Source organism: Brachyhypopomus gauderio, chromosome 6 (genome assembly GCF_052324685.1).
Source record: "Brachyhypopomus gauderio isolate BG-103 chromosome 6, BGAUD_0.2, whole genome shotgun sequence".
Classification (NCBI taxonomy): Eukaryota; Metazoa; Chordata; class Actinopteri; order Gymnotiformes; family Hypopomidae; genus Brachyhypopomus; species Brachyhypopomus gauderio.
Window position 1 is genome coordinate 18,345,683 of NC_135216.1, and position 23,701 is coordinate 18,369,383.

A 23,701-nucleotide genomic window follows, 5' to 3' on the forward strand; every position below is an offset into this window, starting at 1 on the left:
CGAGATACCCCTGGAATCTGCCCGCAGGTTCAGTGCTGTCCCCTCTCCCCACAGGGATGGATGTGTCACACAGACCAAAGCCTCCTCGCTCCCTGCTGTGAGATGTCACGGTGGGGCAGTACTAATCCCTGCTGTGAGATGTCACAGTGGGGCAGTACTAATCCCTGCTGTGAGATGTCACGGTGGGGCAGTACTAATCCCTGCTGTGAGATGTCACAGTGGGGCAGTACTAATCCCTGCTGTGAGATGTCACAGTGGGCCAGTACTAATCCCTGCTGTGAGATGTCAAAGTGGGCCAGTACTAATCCCTGCTGTGAGATGTCACAGTGGGCCAGTACTAATCCCTGTCTCATGCAGCAAGGCTGCAGAACAACCGTCCAAGAGCATCTGCAGGGCTGGAGAATCACTGCACCAATAAACGCCAGTGTGTCTGTGTCTTAAAGCAGCGTGCGGCAGGAAACGTGCTAACTCATCTCTATTCCCTTTGCTATTGACCACATTAGCATTTCCTGTTTTCCTTTTTTTGAGGGGGGGGGATTCCTCAGAGAAAACTACAATAATTTATGGTGGACTGATGAAAATCAAAATGAGTTTCTATTTTGTTTGCTGTAGATCTTGTCTGTACATTAATTGCACAAAAAGCTTTTTGATGTTTGAGGATTAAAAATGGCTGGAGGTGGTAATCTGTACAGGTCACAGCAGAGATGATGTGTGGACCATCCTTCACTTCTCAAAATAAATCTCTTCATGTTTGAGGAGAAAGAGTGTAGCTGCGTGACTGGGGTGTGTTCAGGACACTCCTGACAGGGTGATGGACTCATGAACACAGAGCTCACACACACACACACACACACACACACACACACACACACGTACACTCACACATATACACATGTACACACACACGTACACTCACACACACGTACACTCATGCACGTACACATGCACACTCATACACGTACACTCACACATACACAGGTACACACACATACATACACACACACACACACACACACACACGCACACACACACACACACACACACACACACACACACACACACACACACACACACACACACACACACACACACACACACACACACTCATGTACACACCCTCTTTCAGTCACACACTCACATTTTTTCACTCTTTTCTTCCTTTCCTTCTCTCTATTTGTCTCCCTCTCCCTCTCCCTCTCTCTCTCTCTCTCTCTCTCTCTCTCTCTCTCTCTCTCTCTGACTTGCTTTACCAGTCTTGGCCGAGCTCTTCCTGGTTTCTAAACATTCTCTCTCTCTCTCTGTCTGATGAATAACAGAACGGTGCAGCTCCTCCCCTCCAGCCTCAGGTTCCTCAGCGTCCAGCCTGTGTGGGCACTTCTTTCCTCCAGAAGAACTTTAGTGTGTCCCACATAGTCTGACTGTCCCCTACTGTCCTATTGTCCACCTTCCCTCTCCCCATCACACCCCACCCCCGATACACCGCATGTACACGTCCACCGTGTTGCAAAAACTCACTCATACAAACACAAATGCACACATCTCACCCCCACCCACTGCGCTCCCCCCACAGCTGACCCTGTTATCGAGTGTCAGTCCAGTGGGTGGGTGGAGCCGTCTGGAGCTTCTCATACCACCACCCATGTCTGCTTAGTCCAGCAGCTTGGCATGCGGCCACCAACCAAAGCAAACACTTCAGAGCAGGCACTTGCGGTCTCAGATGGGTGCAAATGTGTGTGTGTGTGTGTGTGTGTGTGTGTGTGTGTGTGTGTGTGTGTGTGTGTGTGAGTGTGTGTGAGTATGAGTGTGTTTGTGTGCGAGTGTGTGAGTGTGTGTGTGTGTGTGTGTGCGAGTGTGTGAGTGAGTGTGTGTGTGTGTGTGTGTGTGTGTGTGTGTGTGTGTGTGTGCATTGCAAAATTGCAAAGCCTCACAACTGCAGGGTCTTCCCATTACTTGCCAGAGTGACAGCGCTCAATAGCACAACGTACGATAATACAGGACACGCCTCAATCAAGAAGACAGATCAAGTCTCACTATCTTATTGGGACAAAATCTCAACACTGAATAATAAGAGATGTGGCTTTATTTCTCGCCTAAGAATTCTGAATGCTTTGGAAATATTGCTGTAAATCAGTCATGCCAATAAGGCTTCTTTGAATCTTGAATCTTGAGATTCTGACGATCTATAAACAGCTATGAACAGCCAAACACCCTCATCCTCTCTCTTCAAAGCCCATACGAAGGACTTCGATTACTGACATTACACCTGTATTGTTCCGTGACCTTTAGCTGTTTGCAGTATAATGTGAGTTCCCCCACTCAACGCCCAGGGCCTAAAATAGGCTGGTGTATATTTAACACTCACTCTGGAGGCCTTCATCTACAGCCACTACTGGAACTCCTTGCATAAGTTACACTCCACATCACATTTCACTGCAGCCCTTCTGCGTGACGCTCCAGAGAAACGTAACAAGACTTTTACAGTTACCTGCGGAGGGAGAAGACATTAACTGAACCGTCTTCTTCTTCCTTTCAAGACGTGATGCAGAGATGCGGAGCTAACTGCAAGCACACAACTTTTCCTTTTTGTTTGGTCTTCTGTTTTGTTCGAGCTTAAAGCTACAGCTGGATGGATTATTAAATCGATAAATGATTCAGAGGGTCTGCGTTGAATAATTCAAAGTGCTTTTGCTTTTTGGATGGTGCATGCACACTCTGGCTGTGTGCCTTGAGAGGACCTCTGAGAACAAGACCACCCCAGACAACTGTCCTAGTACAAGACTACCCCAGACAACTGTCCTAGTACAAGACTACCCCAGACAACTGTCCCAGAACAAAACCACTCCAGACATCTGTCCCAGAACAAGACCAGAAAAATGGTCCTGCTTATTATCCACTACAAACGTCCAAGCAAATCTTCAGAGTTTATAGGGAAAACAAGAACACACTGTGAACGCATGGTTATAAAGCACCAAAGCTATTTCAGTTCCAACAGTGTGGTGTATTATGTTAAACGTGAGTGAGTTACAAGCCAAGTGGGGCTTTAATTAGGCTGAGGTCCAGGTCAGCTCAAGTGTTTGAAAAACTAATGTGGGGTCAAAGTGTCAGTATAACCCATAATCCCAGGGACAAAGGACAGCAATAACCACAAATATATGATTAGTGAAATTAGTGAAATTAAGAAATTCCTTTCTGGTGAGAAAATATCAAATTGCATCAGTACAAAACTGCCTGGTTTCTTGCCTGTTCTGAAGGTCTGAACAAAGTTACATTCCATTCTGATGCAATATTGGCCTTATCTCTCAGTGAAGGGTCTCTGTGTAAGTGTTCTGGTTTGTGGAGGGTCTCTGTGTGAGTGTGCTGGTCTACGGAGGGTCTCTGTGTGAATGTGCTGGTCTATGGAGGGTCTCTGTGTGAGTGTTCTGGTTTGTGGAGGGTCTCTGTGTGAGGGTGCTGGTCTGTGGAGGGTCTCTGTGTATGGGTGTGCTGATCTATAGAGGGTCTCTGTGTGGGTGTGCTGGTCTGTGGAGGGTCTCTATGAGGGTGTGCTGGTCAGTGGAGGGTCTCTGTGTGAGTGTGCTGGTCTATGGAGGGTCTCTGTGTGAGTGTTCTGGTTTGTGGAGGGTCTCTGTGTGAGTGTGCTGGTCTATGGAGGGTCTCTGTGTGAGTGTGCTGGTCTATGGAGGGTCTCTGTGTGAGGGGTTAAACCCCTTCAACAGGAGACACACACAGACAGGAGTGGCTAAAGACCTTCCCTCACAACACACACACCACACACACACACACACCACACACCACACACACACACACACACACGCGTGGTCAGACCAGGATAGTGAGCCTATTTTGTGTGCACAGCAACAACTGATTGTTGCCTCATCATTAGTGCATGATGTAGATACTGCAAATGGACCGTAAACAGCTCCATTAGAGACAAACGGGTTCAGCAGAGTGGATTACACAGGAGCTTAACTTACACAGCGTATGTCTGTCAAACTCAGTGTATGTCTGTCAGTCATGCACACGAATAATACACAAATTATCAAGTCTCAGTAATCTGTCTCAAATTCGGTCAATGAAGAATTTCCAGATTGTAGATTCTATGCACATATACAGGCTAAATACTCTAAATGCATTTGCTAAATACATACAAATATACTTTTGAAAGATTCATTATGCATGCAAATAAGACGGGCAACAAACTTTCAATGTTATTTTGCCCCTGAACTAAAACAGATGGGCAATATAGTCGATTGTACGATGAATTCCATCAAAAATCTATTTTTAGAAATATTCTATCAGCCATGTTTTTTAGTGACAGGACAATTAAAATTTACATGAAGTTTAAATGAAGAATCTATAAATAAGACTGTTATTGCACGTACATTATGTACAACCTTCTAAAACACATAATGTATGAGTTTTGCCTATAGTTGGCCTCAGGAACGCCCCTCTGCAGTATGCAGCAGTGATCTTAGTACTGCCTTTTCATACAATACATAACGACATATGAGCATACTGGGACAAAACAAGCACGTGTGATGCTGATAACATGGATACAGCATGCAAAAATAAATAAACAAGTAAAATCATTGATCACCAGCGTAGTCAAAAAACATTTCCCAGTAACCTGATGGAGTTGTGTGTGTGTGTGTGTGTGTGTGTGTGTGTGTGTGTGTGTGTGTATTATTACTGAGTATAATGTTTATGTGACATAATATGTATAAATTCAAAGGAAGAACAGCCTTTGCCATTTGCTGACCTACTTCCTGAACACAAGTATGTTGTATTCTCTCCAGCAAACCCAGCAGAGGTGCGTGTGAAACCGCCGTGTTGCAAGTGCAGCTGTGGCGGAGCGGATGTGGACTCCATATCCCAGCAGCACTCTGGGGCCGCATGTCTGCCATTGTGAAATGACGCTCAGCCAGCACAGACTCCTTCCCTAGAGAAGATCCGTGGAGAGGATCGAGGACGCTGTCACCAGGAACCAGAGGCTCCCTGAACAGCTAAACAAGAGCCGCACTGTCTGTTGGGGGTCAGACGCTTTTCCTGTTATGTGAGCTAGATAAGGAAGAGACTCTGAGGAATGGCCAAACAACATGTGATCCCCATCGAAATATTTTCCAGCATGATATCAGCCTGAATCGAGCCACAAAGGCCCCTATTGTGTGGAGTGGATCAGTCCGGTGAGCATGAAGCCCAGCAGGAGATCAGTATCCAAAGACCAGACTGAGCCATCTCTGCCGCTCACAAGGGGGGAGTTACAAAAACACCCGAATGCTAACAGTATTGGTAGTAACCCCAACTTGGTTGATTAGCAAACAAAACAAGACAATCAGAGGAAAACAAACCCTGAGTATTACCAGCTCTCTATAAATAACACACTCCTGCTTGAAAGGCCAGGGCTATATCCTCACACACTTACATTTATCTTATCGGATCAAAGGAATAACAATTAGGAGCAGAGGAAAAGTGATTGTGTAATTACGACACATCCGTTGTCAGTGACCAGGGGCCCCTGAGGCCAGATGCTGGCGTATTTAAAGAGCAGAGGAAGGAAGTGGAGAGCAGAGCGGAGGATGACACCCACATGGAGACAGGAAACGCTCTCACGTCTGGGAGCGACGGAAACGAGATCCACCACGAGCAGCTGTAACCGGGCACCCAGCTACACGCCATTGGTCACCGCTGAAAATACACGACTGATCAGGACTGATTGTTTTGGAGTGCCTTGTTTTGACCAAAATAAATAAACTAATCTAGAAGATGTGCAGGTGCGCCATTAAGGACACGTGCTGCGTCATCTTCTGAATCTAGAATCTAGTGAATCTCGCCACACAGGAAAAACACTGAAAATTCCAGGACTTCCTGCCATTTAAAAGGATCCAGATTACAGCTGTGAAAGAAAGAAGGAACGAGTCATGTGTCTACACTCGTCTGTGAGAAGTCTGAAACAGAGGGAGCATCCGACTACCGGGATGTGTGCAAATAAGATATACTAATGAGTGGTAATAAAGACTAATGATCAATAACAGGAAAAGCTCTTAGCCTCTTTCCCGTCCTGAATCTTTTGGAAGCCAAGATGATGATTAAGAAGTCACGACACCTATGACCCATTGAAACCTGAGATGCTGTTGAACAAAGAGACAAGCCCTGTATCTGGTTAAAAAGAACCTGATACAAGTTGGACTGAAGCCCAGAGAGCTCCCGATCCGCCCTCTGCAGCTAGTCTCAGATACTCAGATACTGAGTCTGCAGCTAGACTCAGATACTCAGATACTGAGTCTGCAGCTAGTCTCAGATACTTCTCCCCTTGTCTCCAGAGAGTGAGATTCTGGGCTCCTGTGTGAATGCATGGTGTGAGATGAAGGAGAGAAGTCCGACATGGCGAGGTCCACCTCCATTAACTCAACTGGCACGGCGGGCCTAGAGAACTCGGAGGTGCTGCTCAGCTATCTGAGGTTCAGACAGGTGCTCTCACCTCCGGCTTTGACACGCCGGCCAATGATCATACAACTCCACCCAAACCTTTATGCTGAGGCACACACGGAGTGTCCCATGAGCAGAAAACTGAGGTTTACAGATAAAAGCCTTGAGCGCGTCTCAGGGACGGATATCTGTGTTCTGCTACAGATATATTCCTCATGACTTTAACCCATAAGGGACACATCTCACAGAGGTCTGTGGGCCTGCAAAACCAGTGTTCTTTATAAGGGACATATAACATCTTGGTTTGAAAGAATTGCTTCAGGTTTTTCCAAACTGATATTAAGTTCCCAGACGTAGCTGTAGTACTGTTTGGAGCATTAATCATAAATGGGTATGTTTATCAGTGTTGAATCATAGCCATCTCCCCAAGAGAGGCAAAATGGCCGTGGTGACCAACACTCTCTGTTGTTGTCATGATGCATTACAGAAGCTGGAGGTAACTTGGCAAAGCTCTCCCATCTCATCCTCCTCATTCTGTTTGCTTTCAGCTGAGCAAATTAGCCACCGCTAGAGCAAGCCGCTAAGCTTCAGATACCCATCAGCTGCAGTGGTATCAAGAGAGGCTACTGTGCGGAAGCATAGCTGACCTTGGGAAGGGTCATTCTCAAAGTAGAGGTGGTGAGGACAGAGCACAGACAGAAAACAAGCCAGAAATAGAAAAAAGTCTGAGAGCGAAAAGGAGAGAGAAAAGGAGAGAGAGAGAGCAAGAGAGTGAAAGATACATGAAGGAAGGTCAAGCCCACGTCACAGAAAGACAGGAAGAAGGAGGGAGGAGAGGAGTTGAGAGTGGGGGAGGCCACGCCGCTCTGACTAACCGAGAAACAAACAGAAGCTTTGGACAATCCAGCGTGAGGAAAGCAAGAGACGTCTGGAGGAAGTGCATGTTTCCAAAGCCCTCAAAAAGCACAGAGTGTGCACGTATGTGCGAGCGTGCACGTATGTGCGAGCGTGCACGTGTACAGAACCCAGGCGTGTGCTGCGCAGGCGTGTGCTGCGTTGGCGTGTGCTGCGATGAGTCTGCATCTGTCTGCAGCCTCCTGCTGGAGTGCCACGGTGAATCTGGGCTCCCTTCCAACAAAGCAGCAATCCGGCAGACCATTTCGAACAGCTCCTGCCTTCGTTTGAGTCTGACAGTCCCAGGCAGCACGCTGAGCCCCTCTGCCCAGAACGAGTGCTTCTGGACTCTCTCCCGGCAGGCGCAGGTGCCCCGGCGTGGGTCGGTGCTCCTGGCTCGGCCTGCCGGGGAGGCCCACCGCAGCGCGGTTTAAGACTCCTTACTCCTGGCAGGCGAATGGAGAAGTGGGCTGTGTGAGACCCACGATCTGGGATCAGCAGTGCAGTGCGGCTACAGGGCCCCATCTGGGCCCCAAGAGCACATCATCCCCTGTGGAAAGAGCACCGTGTTTGAGCTGTGAGGTCTTCTGTGATGATGAAGTCTGCTCCCTCCATTCACTCTCACAAGAACCTCTTTAACATTATTACTAGTCATCACCGGCCCACCCTTCCCCAATAGTCCAGCACTAAGGCTACAGGTCACGCCGAAGCCCTCATCCCGCCCTCGCTGGAGACTCCTCCAGACTGGTGCGAGCCAAGAGCCTGTCTGCACGATTCTGCACACAAGAAAGTCGACCATCACGAGGGGCTGGGGGCTTTCACAGAGCTCGCAGTGACGTCAGGATGCAGGCTAAAGATAGACATGAAGGGAGCGATCACAGCTAAACTCACACCCACCACGGAGAAGGAGGAGGAGAAGAAGCACGGTTCTCTCGTTCAGCAGGCCTGGGCAGGCCTCATGTTGCTTAATAAAGACAGGGATGTGGGAACTGTGTAAATGGGGTAACACGTGAAGCTGCTTGTAGGTATTTGGAGAAATTATTATTTTTTCTTTTGTAAATATCCTCAGAAAGAAAGCAAATGGAGTCCGTGTTGCACTGTGTACGTACACAACATAACATAATCCGAACATAACCTCTCTCTTAGTGTAATGTGTGCTGATGATGACAGGGACTAGTTAAACATGCACTTGTACACCAACATTACATCAACATAGTTTCAGGAATTTACCAGAGATGCTGAAGAATAGGGGACCTTTTAGTCCTTTATGAACCAACGCGTGAAGTATCTCAAATACACTGTTCAAAATAATAATGTAATAAACATAAACCCCAAGTGTAAACAGACCAATTAGCATTTCTAAACATGTTTACATGTCCGTGAATGCAGAGTACGGCTGGTGAGTTTGAAGAGAAAGATTCTCTCCTGTGGTTTACTAACAAGTGTCAGGGTCTTTCCACCGCACTTGTCTAAACAGAAAGCACCTTCAAGCTGTTCTTAAGTTCAGTTTCCCTCCATGTGACCATAGTAAAGACCCGCCAGTGTTTAGTAACCAGTGTTTAGTAACCAGTGTTTAGTAACCAGTGTTTAGTAACCAGCATTTAGTAACCAGTGTTTAGTAACCAGTGTTTAATAACCAGTGTTTAGTAACCAGTGTTTAGTAACCAGTGTTTAGTAACCCGTGTTTAGTAACCAGTACTTCCAGCACTCCATGATAGATAGATAGATACATACTTTATTGATCCCGAAGGAAATTTAGCAATACTCCATGGGGGAGTAAAGTTAAACACACGCACGGGCTTCCATTGGCACCCATTAGAGCACTAGCTCATCAGAGGTCAGACACGCCCTGTGTGAGATTCCTATGATTAAAGCACCAGGAGCCTTCCTGTGGGAACACCCACAACATTACCACAACCCTCCCAATTACACCCCACCAACCGTCAGACTGACGCACTAGCCCACATATGCACACACAGCCCTCCGTCTGTCTGATGCACAACCAAACGAGCAGGCAGCCGCAGGGCTACGGGCCGGCCCGACCGCACGGTCCACCTCCACACAAGCCTGATGAGGATGAGTGTTGATGAGGAAGAGCTGGGCGGTAGACCTGTGATGGAGCGATGATGATGTCATACAGCGTGTCTTACACGTTATGAGAGGACTCCTGTCCCGAGACGTCACACGCGGGAGGTATGATGAGAGGACTCCTGCCCCGAGACGTCACACGTGGTAGGTATGATGAGAGGACTCCTGCCCCGAGACGTCACACGCGGGAGGTATGATGAGAGGACTCCTGCCCAGAGACGTCACACGTGGTAGGTATGATGAGAGGACTCCTGCCCCGAGACATCACACGCGGGAGGTATGATGAGAGGACTCCTGCCCCGAGACGTCACACGCGGGAGGTATGATGAGAGGACTCCTGCCCCGAGACGTCACACGTGGTAGGTATGATGAGAGGACTCCTGCCCCGAGACGTCACACGCGGGAGGTATGATGAGAGGACTCCTGCCCAGAGACGTCACACGTGGTAGGTATGATGAGAGGACTCCTGCCCCGAGATATCACACGCGGGAGGTATGATGAGAGGACTCCTGCCCCGAGACGTCACACGCGGGAGGTATGATGAGAGGACTCCTGCCCCGAGACATCACACGCGGGAGACCTGATGAGAGGACTCCTGCCCCGATACGTCACATGCGGGAGGCATCACACGCGGGAGGCGTCACACGCGGGAGGTGTAATTAGAGGACTCCTGCCCCGAGACGTCACACGCGGGAGGCGTGATTAGAGGACTCCTGCCCCGAGACGTCACACGCGGGAGGCGTGATTAGAGGATTCCTGCCCCGAGACGTCACACGCGGGAGGCGTCACACACGGGAGACGTGATGAGAGGACCCCTGCCCTGAGACGTCACACGTGGAAGACGTCACACGCGGGAGGCGTCACGCGCGGGAGGCCATGGCACATGTCTGTGCTCAACTCTTCTCTGCAGAACAGCCAACCAGGACAGTCATGGGAGTGGCAACACAAACTCTCCCTCTAATCTGCAGGAAGCCGGCAGCTGCTGTGCAGGACTCTACTACTCCAGGGTGGTGTGATCTGAGCTCACACACAATGAGATCCTCTGTGGTTAACACCACCCACCCAACACGTACTGACCAGGAAAATGCTCGCAGGTCACTATCAAGCATAGTATGTCATTGTGTTATGTATGTTACTGTTGCCAAGCCAAATACACATGAAGGGTAACGCATTGCAGGGAACTCTCCCTGAAAATGTCCCAGACAGCAATATTACAGAACACCCTTATCCAACCCACTGTCCTCCGCTTGACTTAAACCGCATGTTGCCATGCCAACAGCATTCAAAGCATGACCAACCTCAGAGATGAACATTCAGAAAATACCGACCGATAAACTAAAATACCTTTTAAACGCTAAACTCTTATCTTCTACTGAACACTAATCTTTTGTTTCTAAAGTTGTCTAACAGGTTTGCATGTGTTACCCGAAAGAGAGCGTGCCCAGCTGAATTCTCCTCTCAGTGTACTTCCATGTTGCCTTTGATACCATCTTGAAGGATCCAACAGTGTTGAGCATAACCGTGCTTTCTTAGATTATAGGGGCGTATTTAGATCGTCATAACATACCTCAGCCTATATCAACATAAGTTAGCAACAGGGGCTCTTACAGCCGAATCACCGGAGACTTGGAGCCCGGAGCTGTAAACGCTCCACACGCTCCTGTGTGCGAGATCGCCCACCATGATAGGAGCACAGGCCGGTTTGTTGAAGCAGCCCGCATGGTGCACGCACATGGTACATGTCACGCTCCGGCTACGATGGAAGAACACTCGGCGAAGAATGTGCTCGCGCATAACCGCGCGCAGGGGAAGGAATGCGGCAGCTTTGTAATCGGCTCATTGCAATTTTATTGTGAGTGCGTAAACAGCAAAAATAATTCAAATTTTAGATTAGATTACAGGGGAATATGCAAGGAACTGCGCTAACAGTTCAATTTGTGTGTTGGGGCCGCTTTGCTAATCCCTATTGGCTCACATTGAATTTATTGCTAATGTTTAAAACAAGACTAACCCGAAGCCTATCAACAAAAAGCTTCCGTCACGTCATGTGTTAACTGTATTTACAGCCTTGGTCTTCAGGGTGTGCTCATGTCAAGTGAAACCATGTACAACCAGATCCTAGTATCGGGGCTAATTTTAGGCATGTAGACTAAAACAATTTCTGTGCCAGAAATACTGGCAGAGACGGGGGCCTGGCCAGAAAACAAACCCACATGTAATGAAAACGATCCACCTTTGGCCAGACACACAGATACTGCACCATGACCCTCTGAGCCATGACACCATCACTCCTGTTCGCCTTCCTGTAACGGCCATATAACCGAAAAGGAGGCCCGGATAGTCCACCTGCTGGCCTCAACTCCAGCACCTGACCTCCACCTCTCGTCCGGTTCCAGAGAGCCTCACCGGTACAGTGGTAGGAACTGACCTCGCGCCTAGTTGGACTCCCCGTTTGCTTTATCAGGTTTATTACGTCACCCCCAATGATGAGATAATGAAGGCTGTGAGAGGGCGCGTGCCCGAGGGAATTGCGGGGAGAAGGCCACGCGGGCTTCAGAGCTGCACAACTAAATACAGCTGGACACCGTTAGATCAGTTCACACCGGGTTAGGGTTAGAGCCCGGAATATTGTACACAGCTCAGATTATGGATTATGATTCTCAAACATTAGGTTTCTAATATAGAAATATAATATATTATATATATAATTCGATGGCATATAAGTATTATGGCAACTATGGTATGGCATTTTATATATATATATATATATATATATATATATATATATATATATATATATATATATATATATATATATAATTGACCACGTGAAATTTATGTAATTTGTATGTCTTACAATTTTATTAATATTAATTTACAATAATGGGACAAAATCATGCCTGAAATTAAAATGTGACCTTTATGTTACGCAATTTGCATTAAGATCAATAATGCAAAAGGGGAAGTAAAATAAATCACACGGTATACATGACAGTACGCGCAAAATAGATCACCAGTTCGTCCGAGCCGAGAAACGTTCGCTAGTTTGTTATTGAGGCGTAATAAGACAGGACGACACGGCCACCAGATCACGACGTGAGCACCGCCGACATGTACGGAGGTTCTGCAGCCGAACCCAGACGGAACAGGCGCGCCTCCTCACACTCCTGCGGCTCCCCTCATCAAATACTGCTAGAAATCTTTGGTATCACGTCGAGGACTGGGGCGTGTGTATTGACTGACAGGTGGTGTTGTGTGTTTCACGCACTAAAAGTATTCCTTCTGGACACCACGTGAATCATAATACGTGGGGAAATAACGAATAAAGACACGAAACTGGTAACGCGGTTCATATGGACCTCACAACACACACTGATGGATCTGATCTGGTTCCCAGTGGTCTTGGGGATCCGCTTCCGCGACCAGGTGTTCCGTTAAACTGGGTTTTAAGCGCCGTGAACACGTCCACTCACCCTTACTCTGGTCCCGACTCAACCACGACAAGTGGCGACGACAGTTCCGCTGAAATCTCCAGATCTCAGATATTAGACGCGCTGTCACTTCATCGTGTTCAACAAACACAAAATAAAACTAACTTTACAAAAACGGCCGTTTCAAATGTGTCTCGGGATTCACGTTACCGAACTAACATTCCCACGTTAGGACGTTCTCAAGAATTGCTGACCGAGTCCAGTTTTCCCACGCAGTATCCAGTACATTCCCATAGACGACGGAGCGGCTCGGGTAAGTTTTCGCCTGCTGCCGGTAATTCGGAGTGCCGAGCGGAGCCCCGCCCGTGGCGACGCAGCCTGCGTGGAGCGAGCCGCCTGACGCACGCGGCGGCCAATCGGCGAGGAGCGCGTGCGCGCGGCGGCGCTAGTGCGCGGCGCGCGGGCGTGACTAAGCAGGGTTTCGGGTTTGAATAGTTAAAGACACAGAACAAGTTTCTGTAACGCTTGTGGTGTGAGATTCTTCATCAACATTTAAAAACGAAATTTTAGATTTTATATGCGGATGTGCATACCTGAAATATTACTGATAATCTAGTCCTATAATTCTGACTGTAAACGTAGACTTTGGTTTACTACCGGAGGTGTGAGAGTCAGTGTAATTATAATCTACATGGTGTATATATATATATATATATATATATATATATATATATATATATATATATATATATATATATATATATATATATATATATGTGTGTGTGTGGGGGGGGTGCTATGTGTAAAAAATAAATAAATAAATAACAGACTTGATATTTACAGGTTCAAGAGCTCCATGACAAATGACAAATGTACATTGCCTTTGTTGTTGTGTGTCTTGTTTGACTTGTATTTAAAACGTCATTGTTTTATTTTAAATGAAACCAAGTCACATTAAAGTGTCCACTGACGGGGAGTTTATCAGAAGCACCTCGTGTTTTTTGCGATGGGGAATCTCAAACACAGTATTTTGGTTTATAAAAAACTGTGTGTAATAAAGAAAAAGCAATATAGGTTTGAGGTATTGAGGTATGATCTTAGCTGAGTTACAGTTTCACTCTTTCTTGAGAGAGTATTTAATACCAGGGATGGCAAAGCATGTTTCTCTAGGGATACTGAGAAGGAGTCGGAAAGTTTATTCCTCCCACAGGTTGTTCTCCAATGTTTAGACTTGTGTTTCAACTTCAGTGCTCAAGTTTCAGCCTCACTGTTCAGATTTCAGCTTTGGTGTTCAGACTTAAAACAAAGATATCACACTGCCGTGCATTACATTCCATTTTTGTAATTGCATTGTTGAGATTCCTTTTGCTTCCAGGGAATTTCCAGAGAGGCCGACAGGCTTGGTTCTCTGTAACCTCCTGGTCATGGTCAGAGATCAGGCCTTTCACTGCAGCTGGAAGGATCAAGCATATTGATGCTCTGATATTCTGTTTTTATTACTGCACTGTAACCGATGTTGGAGAAATGTAACAACAGAGTTCTATATGAATATTACTGTGAACTATATTGATGATATGCCCTTTTTTACAGAACTTAGATGGGAGCAATAAATCTACTTGTCTCCACATAATTCAGAAATGTTTCTATGAATTTAAGAAGAAGTGTTTTCGGTTCAAGTTCATATCCACTCAGAGACCATGGAGAGAGTGATTCATCCATGGTTCAGGTAGACCTCTCAGGATAAAGCAGCTTGGCACAGACTTTGCTCCTCTCTGCACCCTCGACTTAGACAGACTAAAACTCAGGGCTTCACAAGCCTCTTATAGCACTGAAACCCACAGAGGAAGTTGGAAACGGATTTTGCCATAAATCTTCGAAAGGCAGGAGTTGGATTTTGGCCGTCCTTTTAATGTGACAAGCAGGTAAATGCAGTGTGGTTTCGGCATGCTGTGGGCAGATTTTGTATATCCAGCTTTACTTGTCCTGCCAGTGCGTGGCATGTTACGGGCTGCCGTTCTAGCAAAAGAAACAGCGGTGGCATCCAGAACCAGTTTGGTTAAGACAGGTCTGGATCTGGAAGCCAGTTACACATTCACATTTGGGCGAGTTGTATGTTTGCTGGAGGTTAATTGCACCTGGTGCTTGTGTGTGTTTCTCATATATCTCCCTGAATGACAGCCTGAATGACATGGACGTGAGCACCACTGACTTGCCCTGGGAACCTACAGGGAGCTCCTGATTGCTATACCATGGGCCAAGGGTAATGAATGGATTTTGAAGTGCTCTCACGGGCCAGCCGGGACCCGAGGCAGGAGGATGAGGCCGAGATGCAGTTGGCCTCAGTGGAGAAGCTGGGAGAACTTTCAAGCTTCTCTGAAAACCTTCAGTCAACCAGAGATAAAAGGGTTTTGCACACCGGGCTCTTGTTTAGCTAACGAACAAAGGCCAGCAGACCGTAAAGGGTTTCCTCTGGCAGTAACTGCACAGAAAAGTGTGTGAGGTACTTATGAGTGACTAAGCTACGCCATCCGTTTGCCAACCAAGATTAATGACATATTCCAGAGGGAAGAGTAGAGAGGTGACCGGAACACAACGACTCAATATTCTTCAAACATTCTCATTGGGTTGAATTGTCATCAGAGACCAAAAAGCACAGCTGTGTTCTCCATTAGAGTTCCTGTTTCAAATCACTGACTTCCTCAGACAAACAGACACAGAATGAGTCAGCAAATTAAATCTGCTGAATGAATCTTAATCAGCCATTGAAGTATTTTCATTCCACGAAGCTCTAATGTAATCAAATGCCCTGTAAAAAAAACATAATTGGCAAACTATTATCTTTTGCTTGGTCTTTCCAGTACCTTTGTAACCGTGTGTGTGTAATTGAAAAACAAACCTTAAATGGAAGATCTGAGGACTTTCTCATTTTAGATGTTATTTGTGCAGGAGTTCTGGATGCCTCTCCGCTAGGGTCAAGGGTCAAGACCTGCTCACCAGTCACTGTTGTCCTACAAGTAACTGACATATTACCATGTCATTAAAGTCACTCTGTCATGGTGTAACCAGGCCCAGGACCGAATGTTTGCATTACTTTTTTACAGCTCCAATATTTCACACAGACATTTAATTCCAGATGATCCTGTCAGAGTGCACGTTTATTATGAGACACACAATACGAGCTAAAAAAGGCTTTAAAATACAGAAAAGATGCAAAAGCAAAAAATAAACAAAGACTGCCCACATTTCCTTCTGGAACATTTGTAGTTGGCCAAGTGGACAAGGAGGAGACAACAGTGGATCCAATGCAGGACCCCCTTCACACACACACACACACACACACACACACACACACACACACACACACACACACACACACACACACACACACACACACACACACAGACACACACGCAGACACACACACGCACATACACACACATGCACGCACGCACACACACACATGCACACACACACACACACACAGACACACACACACACACGCACACACACACACACACACACACACACACACACACACACACACATTCTTATTAAGATAAAATATCCAAATAGATCAGAGATATTTCTGCAGTTTCTTTAGTTATTTCTAAATCGTTTAAGGATTAGAGTAAAATGAACGTGGTAGTGTTTTCACAATGGTGATGACTGTGGTAGTATTGTCTGTTATATCAGTGCCAGTTGTGGTAGTGTTTTCTGTTACAGTGGCGGTGATTGTGTTACAGCACATTAATGAACATGGTAGTGTTCATACAATGGCTTGTATAATCATCACAGCATATTCTAGAAATCAGTAGCTTTTATTTGACTGCACACACATCTTTACCAACAGCTGTGTGCTAGCATGCTAGCAGAGTCAGGTTCTCTCGTGAGAAAGAACACATGCAGACAGAGCCCGCAAAAACACACACACACACACACACACACACACACACACACACACACACACACACACACACACACACACACACACACACACACACACACACACACACACACACACACACACACACAAACAGAGCTCTCCATGGTTCACCTGCACAAACTAATCAAAACCTGCTATATATGTTCTGATTCTAATGCATGTCACCATGCCCGAGGTGTGTTTGTAAGCTTTCCAGAGGAAAACTACATTTCCAGGATCTGTTATTATATTCCTCTGCCTTTCAGGCCACTTGAGTGTGTGGGCCCCTCATTCCAGCTGCTGTTATTAGATATGGCAGGGGTGGTTTCCCCCGTTTGGAGCTGCAGTGCTGTTGATTTCCTCAAACTTCAGGCTGATAGAGCCAGCGATACAGAGCCAGGGATACGGCCTGCGGATACCACCCCCACACCGCTGAAGGAACCCTCCATAATCCGGCCTCTACCTCCCCTGTAGAAACACCCACGCACCTGTACCGCACCTGGCACCCGCCACAAAGCACAGCTGGAGCTGCCTTAAACATTAATGAGCTTTTCATTAGTGATGGATTTAATCAGGAGAGTGTAGCAGTCCGGGCAAGCCGGGGGGGGGGGGGGGGGGGGGGATTCTGATATTCCCACAGGACTCTCTCAAGAGCAGGTAAACTCAGGTAGAGATCAGAGTGGAGTGCAACCACTCGCAACAAGAGCCTACTGACCAACTAAGCCCTCAGTATGCACTCTAGTTAAGGGAACGCCATTAAAAACAAACCAGGACTGCCGTTCATCAAGAACATGGCACTGCTCTGTAGACCAATTAAAATGGCAGAGTCACTCAGCCAAGGCAGTAAGAGGAAACCCTGCAGGAGTAGCATGGCCGTTAAGAACTGTGTGCTGAGTACTGAAATATACAATTTCAGGCAGAGAGGCACAGAAAGAGAGAGAACATTAAAGAGTAAAAGAGACAGTGAAGGCTCTGTTTAGTAACGCTAGAATCCGCCTGTCAGCTGACTGAGCTATCGAGTTAAATTTAGCCAAGGTTCACCGAGGCAAACAGACTGGGGGGAGAATCTGCACTCCTGCAATCACTATGATGTGACCTCATATTTCAAAGCCATTAGTTAATCCATCTTCACAGACGTGGTTCAGACAAACCGCAGGAACATCTGCACTTACCGTCTGCAGGAGCTGGAGCTTCAGGTGCTCCGTAGCAGCAGAGCAGGTTTCGCGTCCTCCGTGCGTGGTGTCATGGAGAGAAAAGCTCACACCGAAACGCAGGGGTTTTACCTCGTGTCCTTCCTAATGCGGAGAGCGCCTGGAAACGCCGGCCTTTGAGTCCGGCCGCCAGCCACCTGCGGGACGACGCCGCCAGCCCTGGGGAGCAGAACAAAGCAGACATGTGGGAAATATAACGCGAGTCATGCATGATTCAGGACTTACAGCAACTCCTCTCCCCTCTCCCCACGCTGAAGTGTGAGGTGCAGGTGCCGGCTGCTAAGACAGGGTGACCATCTGTCTGCCTCAATGCTATAGCAAGTAAATCATTACATATCACACCTCATCAAAGTTGCATAAAACATGGCAGCCTGCAGTCGTCAGTCCACCTCTGCTGTCCCCCTCTTCATCTTTCCCACCAGGAACTGTTCATAAATATTTCAAACAGGTTTTATTTTTTATGGAATGACACTCCCCCCTAAAGATCCTGCAAAACAACCCGACGTGACTCGGCTGGGAGCGGCGAGTCACGAGTCAGTAAGTGGATCAGTCAGCTTCAATGAGCCGTTTGGGTATGCAGTGCGGAGAGGGTCCTGTTTGCAGGACAGCTCTATGTCCCGTTGCCCATGTGGAGGGGTGGAGTAGTTTGAGGGCCCCCGACATGCCAGCAAACAATGATGGCGGTGGCCCCTGCCAGAGATCTGCCGTTCTGCTGACACGGACATGAAAGCTTGCCAAAGGATCGCAACAATGGCTCCAGCCGGGCCGACAGCTCTGTGACCCAGTCGACGAACCATCCCTGGTTTCCAGGAGCAGTCCCACCGCGTGAGCCTCCGTGTTGGGCATCAGCCTCGGCCGCTCACCGCGCCCATGCCAGCTGGCACACCGGGCACATTTACTGTAGGGCCCCGTGTCTACAGCGAGGTTCTCGTATACGCACACGAGGAACGGCGGCAGCTGTGGAGAACGTCTTGTTGTTCTTCTATCAGCTGAAGATCGAGTGCTGATGGAGATCCCACCAGCAGCTAGCAGGGTGGTTATATACAAATATGTACCACTGGCCACTCCTTGTTCTGCAGGGAATAAAGAGATTAGCGTTGTCTGTTCAGCAGTTATGGTAAGTTGGTAAACGTTTTTAATGACAAACATCAGGAATCCTAGATATGCACAAACAGTAACAGCACTTAGGTATGTGGTTGTGGGTTTTTTGTTAAGGCTGAATACTGGGCAATTTTACACATGAAAAATCACTCACACCAGAGGAACCACAATCCCCCCAAGAACTGTTCATAAACATCTGACTGACCTGCGGTGTTTTAAGAGTTTAGTTCCAAATACTTCAAAAGTAACCCCATTAAGACATATAAAGAACCCTTCAAAAGTAACCCCATTAAGACATATAAAGAACCCTTCAAAAGTAACCCCATTAAGACATAAAGAACCTTTCAAAAGTAACCCCATTAAGACATATAAAGAACCCTTCAAAAGTAACCCCATTAACACATAAAGAACCCTTCAAAAGTAACCCCATTAAGACATATAAAGAACCCTTCAAAAGTAACCTCATTAAGACATAAAGAACCCTTCAAAAGTAACCCCATTAAGACATAAAGAACCCTTCAAAAGTAACCCCATTAAGACATAAAGAACCCTTCAAAAGTAACCCCATTAAGACATAAAGAACCCTTTCATGAACAGCTGGTATAACGTACCTCTGGCCAGATGCCAAAGCCCAGTAAAAGCGATACACGCACATATTTTCATTTGGAATCTTTATTACATTCTGCAGTTACCCAAACATATCAGTTTACCCATTAGCAGCCAGCACTGTGCCCTCTGCCTATTTCTACCACCATTACACATTAAACCAGCAATCTGTGGGCATGCCAGTCTCCCTGGGCAGACTCCAGGGTACTGAACCTGCTATCAGCACTCCTGCCACAGAGTCACAGCTACACACCATGGGAAACACTACCTTTCACACACCGACCCATCGGTTGATTAAACCCACTATAGAACCATGATGAAAACCAGCACTCCATAAGAGATTATTTACATTTAAAGTACTATCTGTCTTCACAGGGGTCAAAACAATGTGAAAGCTGCAGAAATATACAGTTCTAAAACATACACACAGCACACAACAGAAACTCTCTGTGCTCCTCTAGCTGCTCAACATTGCCAGCAACTTAAAAGACTTTGGAAGCTCTTCGGTGAAGTCAGTTGGAGGGGGCACGCTAGCTTCTTCTGCAGGGCTTTTCTGCTCAGGGAGTCTTTGGGGAACAGCAGGAGTAGGCACATGCTACAGGGACGCTGCGTAGAACTTGGTCTGCAGCTTCTGATGACACACTGCAAGTGCCTGTTGTGGTGAGAGTGAGTGTACTAGGGCCTGTGTCTGTAATTAGTGTACATTAATCATGAAGCACCACGCCAGCCAGGAAGAAAATATGCTTATGGTTTAAACCTGTCAAACCTCGGCAAGATACACCTGGAAAAAAGAAAAGGTGGTGATTTATATATATATATATATATATATATATATATATATATATATATATATATATATATATATATATATGGTGATTTATATATATATATATATATATATATATATATATATATATATATATACACACACACACACACGTTATTGTTTGATATAGAAGATAGATACATATATACATTTGCACAGGCACATATCATTCCCGAAAGTGAGTTTTTCCGGCTGTTCTGGAGCGAGATCAGGACGCGGCGGGTCGCGTTAGGTCAACTCGGAGTTCAAGGTTAGGTTTAAGGTTCGCCAGCCCCGCTCTCTGGATCACCACTCCGACCGTCTAGGTCTTCGGCACGACTTGGATAGCTGTCTACTCGCCACGCTTCCAGTTAAACCAGAGACCGTATATATATATACATATTTAAATACGGTATCCGAGTTAAACTGTGAAACAGAGCCGCCCTGCTGCTCGTAGCGGCCGCGGCGCCTTTAACGAGCCCGCGGGACGCGAACATGGCGGGCGGTGTGTGTGCTGCTAAATCCGCCCTTCCGACTTTGGCATAAAAACACTACATGTTGCCGACCTAGTTAACTAATAATACAACTGAAAACCACATATACTAAATTAAACACACAGTAACCGTAGACAGCGCTCCGATATACTGATGGACTGTTTTCTAGAAGCAGAGGACGTAGAATACCCGAACAAATCAAGTATTTAGTCCTTAACAGGCTGAATGAATAATATGACCACTAGGAAGAGGAAGCTGGCCGCGACTGCGAACGTTTGTGATCAATTAAACGGCGTGTCCGAGCGATGTGTCCACCGTGCGGCACATCCGGAGGGAGGACACGAAGACACCCGCAGCCAGTACTTTCCAGTTGAAGATGTAAACAGGGCCAGGTTAAGATTTGACTTCTTTAACCAGCCCTGTGTTGATTTAGCCAAAGCCTTTCTCGGCAAGGTAAGGATCAAGTTCATCAGTATAACTTATTAATACCACTGTACATTATAATTAGACATGGAGGTGTTTTGCTGTGGGAGTGGAGAGAGCATCGCGCATTAAAAACACAGCGAAATAGTCTAAATATACGAGATTTAAAGGACGAACTCAGTTACATCTTAGACTGCACATTCTGTAAACCGGACAGTGATGGTGTTCCTAATAAAATGATCCATGGTGGACTGTACTGTGGGAGGGAGAGTTGATGTGATTTAAATGCCTGTACAACATATTCTAACACGCAGCAGATCCCCGTGATGTGCAGGACTAGTTGACTTCGTTCACGTTTGAAGGAGTGACTTTGTCACACGTACATACACAAGTGTGAGCACAATGAAATGATCATTTCTGCATGTTCTGGCTTCTTGGGGAGCTGGAGTCAGAGTGCAGAATCAGTCAGGTACCTGTCGGAGTTGTGATCAAGTGCCACTAAACAGCTTCCCTCGCAATGAGCAGATTTAGAGGAACTTGTGGCCAGGGCTGTAAGCCTGCTTACTGAATTAATCAATGGCAAAACTCTGTTTCCATGTTTGCACCTCTCTTTGGGGAAGCATGGCTCCGTGTTCTTGGTGAGTGCAGAAGCGTGAAGATGTCTGGCCTTGTGTAAGACAGACAGAACTTACCACTGACTTATCACACCCCCTACACACACACACACACACACACACACACACACACACACACACACACACACCCCACTACCAACCAAGTCATACTTATTTTTGTGGCAACACAATGAACCTGTAATTTAGTCAGAACATGGACATTTAACCGTTAAACAAACTCACGAGTGTCTCTGCTGTTTGTTGTACTGACACACATTAAAGTTGTAAAGGTGTCATCAGAAGTGTCTGCTGGAGGGGTTCAGTCATGATATTTTTTTCCTTTATTTTGTATTATATATCATTTATGATTGTGTGTGAGGATTCTGATTAACAGTTGCTAGCGTTAATTTCACACACTGTTGGCTCACATGCACCACCTGCTGGCCAAACCGGAGCTGGATTTTTTTTTCTCCCTAGAGAGAAAAACACCCAACAGTTTGTGTTCAATCTTGTGTATGTGTGTGAGGTGCTGGTTCGGAGACAGGCTGATGGCTCAGAGCTGAGGGGCAGGGTGGTGGAGACGGAGGCCTATCTGGGTGGGGAGGACAAGGCCTCCCACTCGGCCGGCGGGAAGCGCACAGAGAGGAACACGGCCATGTTCATGAAGCCTGGCACCATCTACGTCTACCCCATCTACGGCATCTACCTGTGCATGAACGTCTCCAGCCAGGGTGAGCTCTCCCTTCGCATGAACGTCTCCAGCCAGGGTGAGCCTCCCTTCTGCCCAGTGCTGCTGTCTTCAGCTGCTCTTTATTCAAGGGCAGAGGGAAGCAAAGTACTTCTATGCCAGCGTTAGACAAAAGAGTCCAGAGGGGAAGGAGACAACATGGAGCCATGGTAACTACTGCTGTGTGTGTGTGTGTGTGTGTGTGTGTGTGTGTGTGTGTGTGTAGGCGAGGGGGCAGCGGTGCTTTTGCGCTCCCTGGAGCCGCTCCAGGGGCAGGACACCATGCGAAGTCTGCGGGCGGCCAGGCGCAGGGTGGGCAGCAGGGCCCTGAAGGACAAGGATCTGTGCAATGGTCCCTCCAAGCTGTGCCAGGCCCTGGACGTCCAGCGCTGCTTCGACCGCAGAGACCTGAGCACAGACGCCCAGGTGTGGCTGGAGGCAGACGCCGGCGCGCCCGGGACCACGGAACTGGTGGCGGCCCCCCGGATCGGAATAGAGTCCCACGGGGAGTGGGCCACCAAACCACTACGCTTCTACCTGCGTGGGCACCCCTGCGTGAGCGTGCTGGACAGGCAGGCTGAGGGCAAGCTGGGGCCGCCCGGCGAGATGGCAGAGCAGGCAGCCGCGGTCCTGGACTCTCGCTAACGACCACAGACGCACAGATTGTTCTGTTTTCACAATCACAGCAGCTCACTTTCACAGAGCCTCTCCTGTAGACGCCCGGAAGGCCGCGTGTTTCATAATAAACATCCGCGTCCACGTTTGAGCTCAATGGTTTTGCAGATGTTTTGAAGATGCTAGCTAGCTTCAGAGCCAAATGCAGAATGCTAGCCAACATGGCTGCACTTTCAAACCAACTATCTCCTCCTGCTCTTCTGGTTTGGGCAGGGGAGTCTTCAGGGTCTCAGCATGTGGATCTGGAACCATCATTACAGCATGTTATTCTGAGGTCCTTCGTG

At 47.2% G+C, this 23,701-nt stretch overlaps 2 protein-coding genes across 7 annotated transcripts in view; one reads left to right on the forward strand and one right to left on the reverse strand.

Annotated features, from left to right (window-relative positions):
* rhbdf1a (rhomboid 5 homolog 1a (Drosophila)) overlaps positions 1-13,238 on the reverse strand; it is a 35,053-nt gene extending 21,815 nt beyond the window's left edge. The window contains 1 exon segment of the mRNA XM_077009312.1: positions 12,882-13,238. The gene's annotated coding sequence lies outside the window, so the exon portion shown is untranslated.
* Positions 13,239-20,784: 7,546 nt separating this feature from the next.
* mpg (N-methylpurine DNA glycosylase) lies at positions 20,785-23,514 on the forward strand. 6 transcript variants are annotated; one of them, XM_077009315.1, is made up of 3 exons: positions 20,785-21,431; positions 22,512-22,782; positions 22,969-23,514. In XM_077009315.1, exons 1-3 carry the CDS (start codon positions 21,204-21,206, stop codon positions 23,385-23,387), a joined length of 918 nt encoding a protein of 305 aa, XP_076865430.1. In that variant the 5' UTR covers positions 20,785-21,203; the 3' UTR covers positions 23,388-23,514. The 6 variants fall into 6 exon arrangements, with proteins under 6 accessions (XP_076865430.1, XP_076865434.1, XP_076865431.1 ...); XM_077009319.1 differs by having other exon boundaries at positions 22,560-22,782; XM_077009316.1 differs by having other exon boundaries at positions 20,786-21,431; positions 22,533-22,782.
* The last annotated feature ends 187 nt before the right edge of the window (positions 23,515-23,701 follow it).

Coding starts and splice junctions, on each gene's coding strand:
- mpg (XM_077009315.1), top strand. CDS start 21,204: ATGAATAATATGACCACTAGGAAGAGGAAGCTGGCCGCGACTGCGAAC. Junction 21,432..22,511: donor CCAAAGCCTTTCTCGGCAAG/GTAAGGATCAAG, acceptor AACACCCAACAG/TTTGTGTTCAATCTTGTGTA. Junction 22,783..22,968: donor CATGAACGTCTCCAGCCAGG/GTGAGCCTCCCT, acceptor GTGTGTGTGTAG/GCGAGGGGGCAGCGGTGCTT.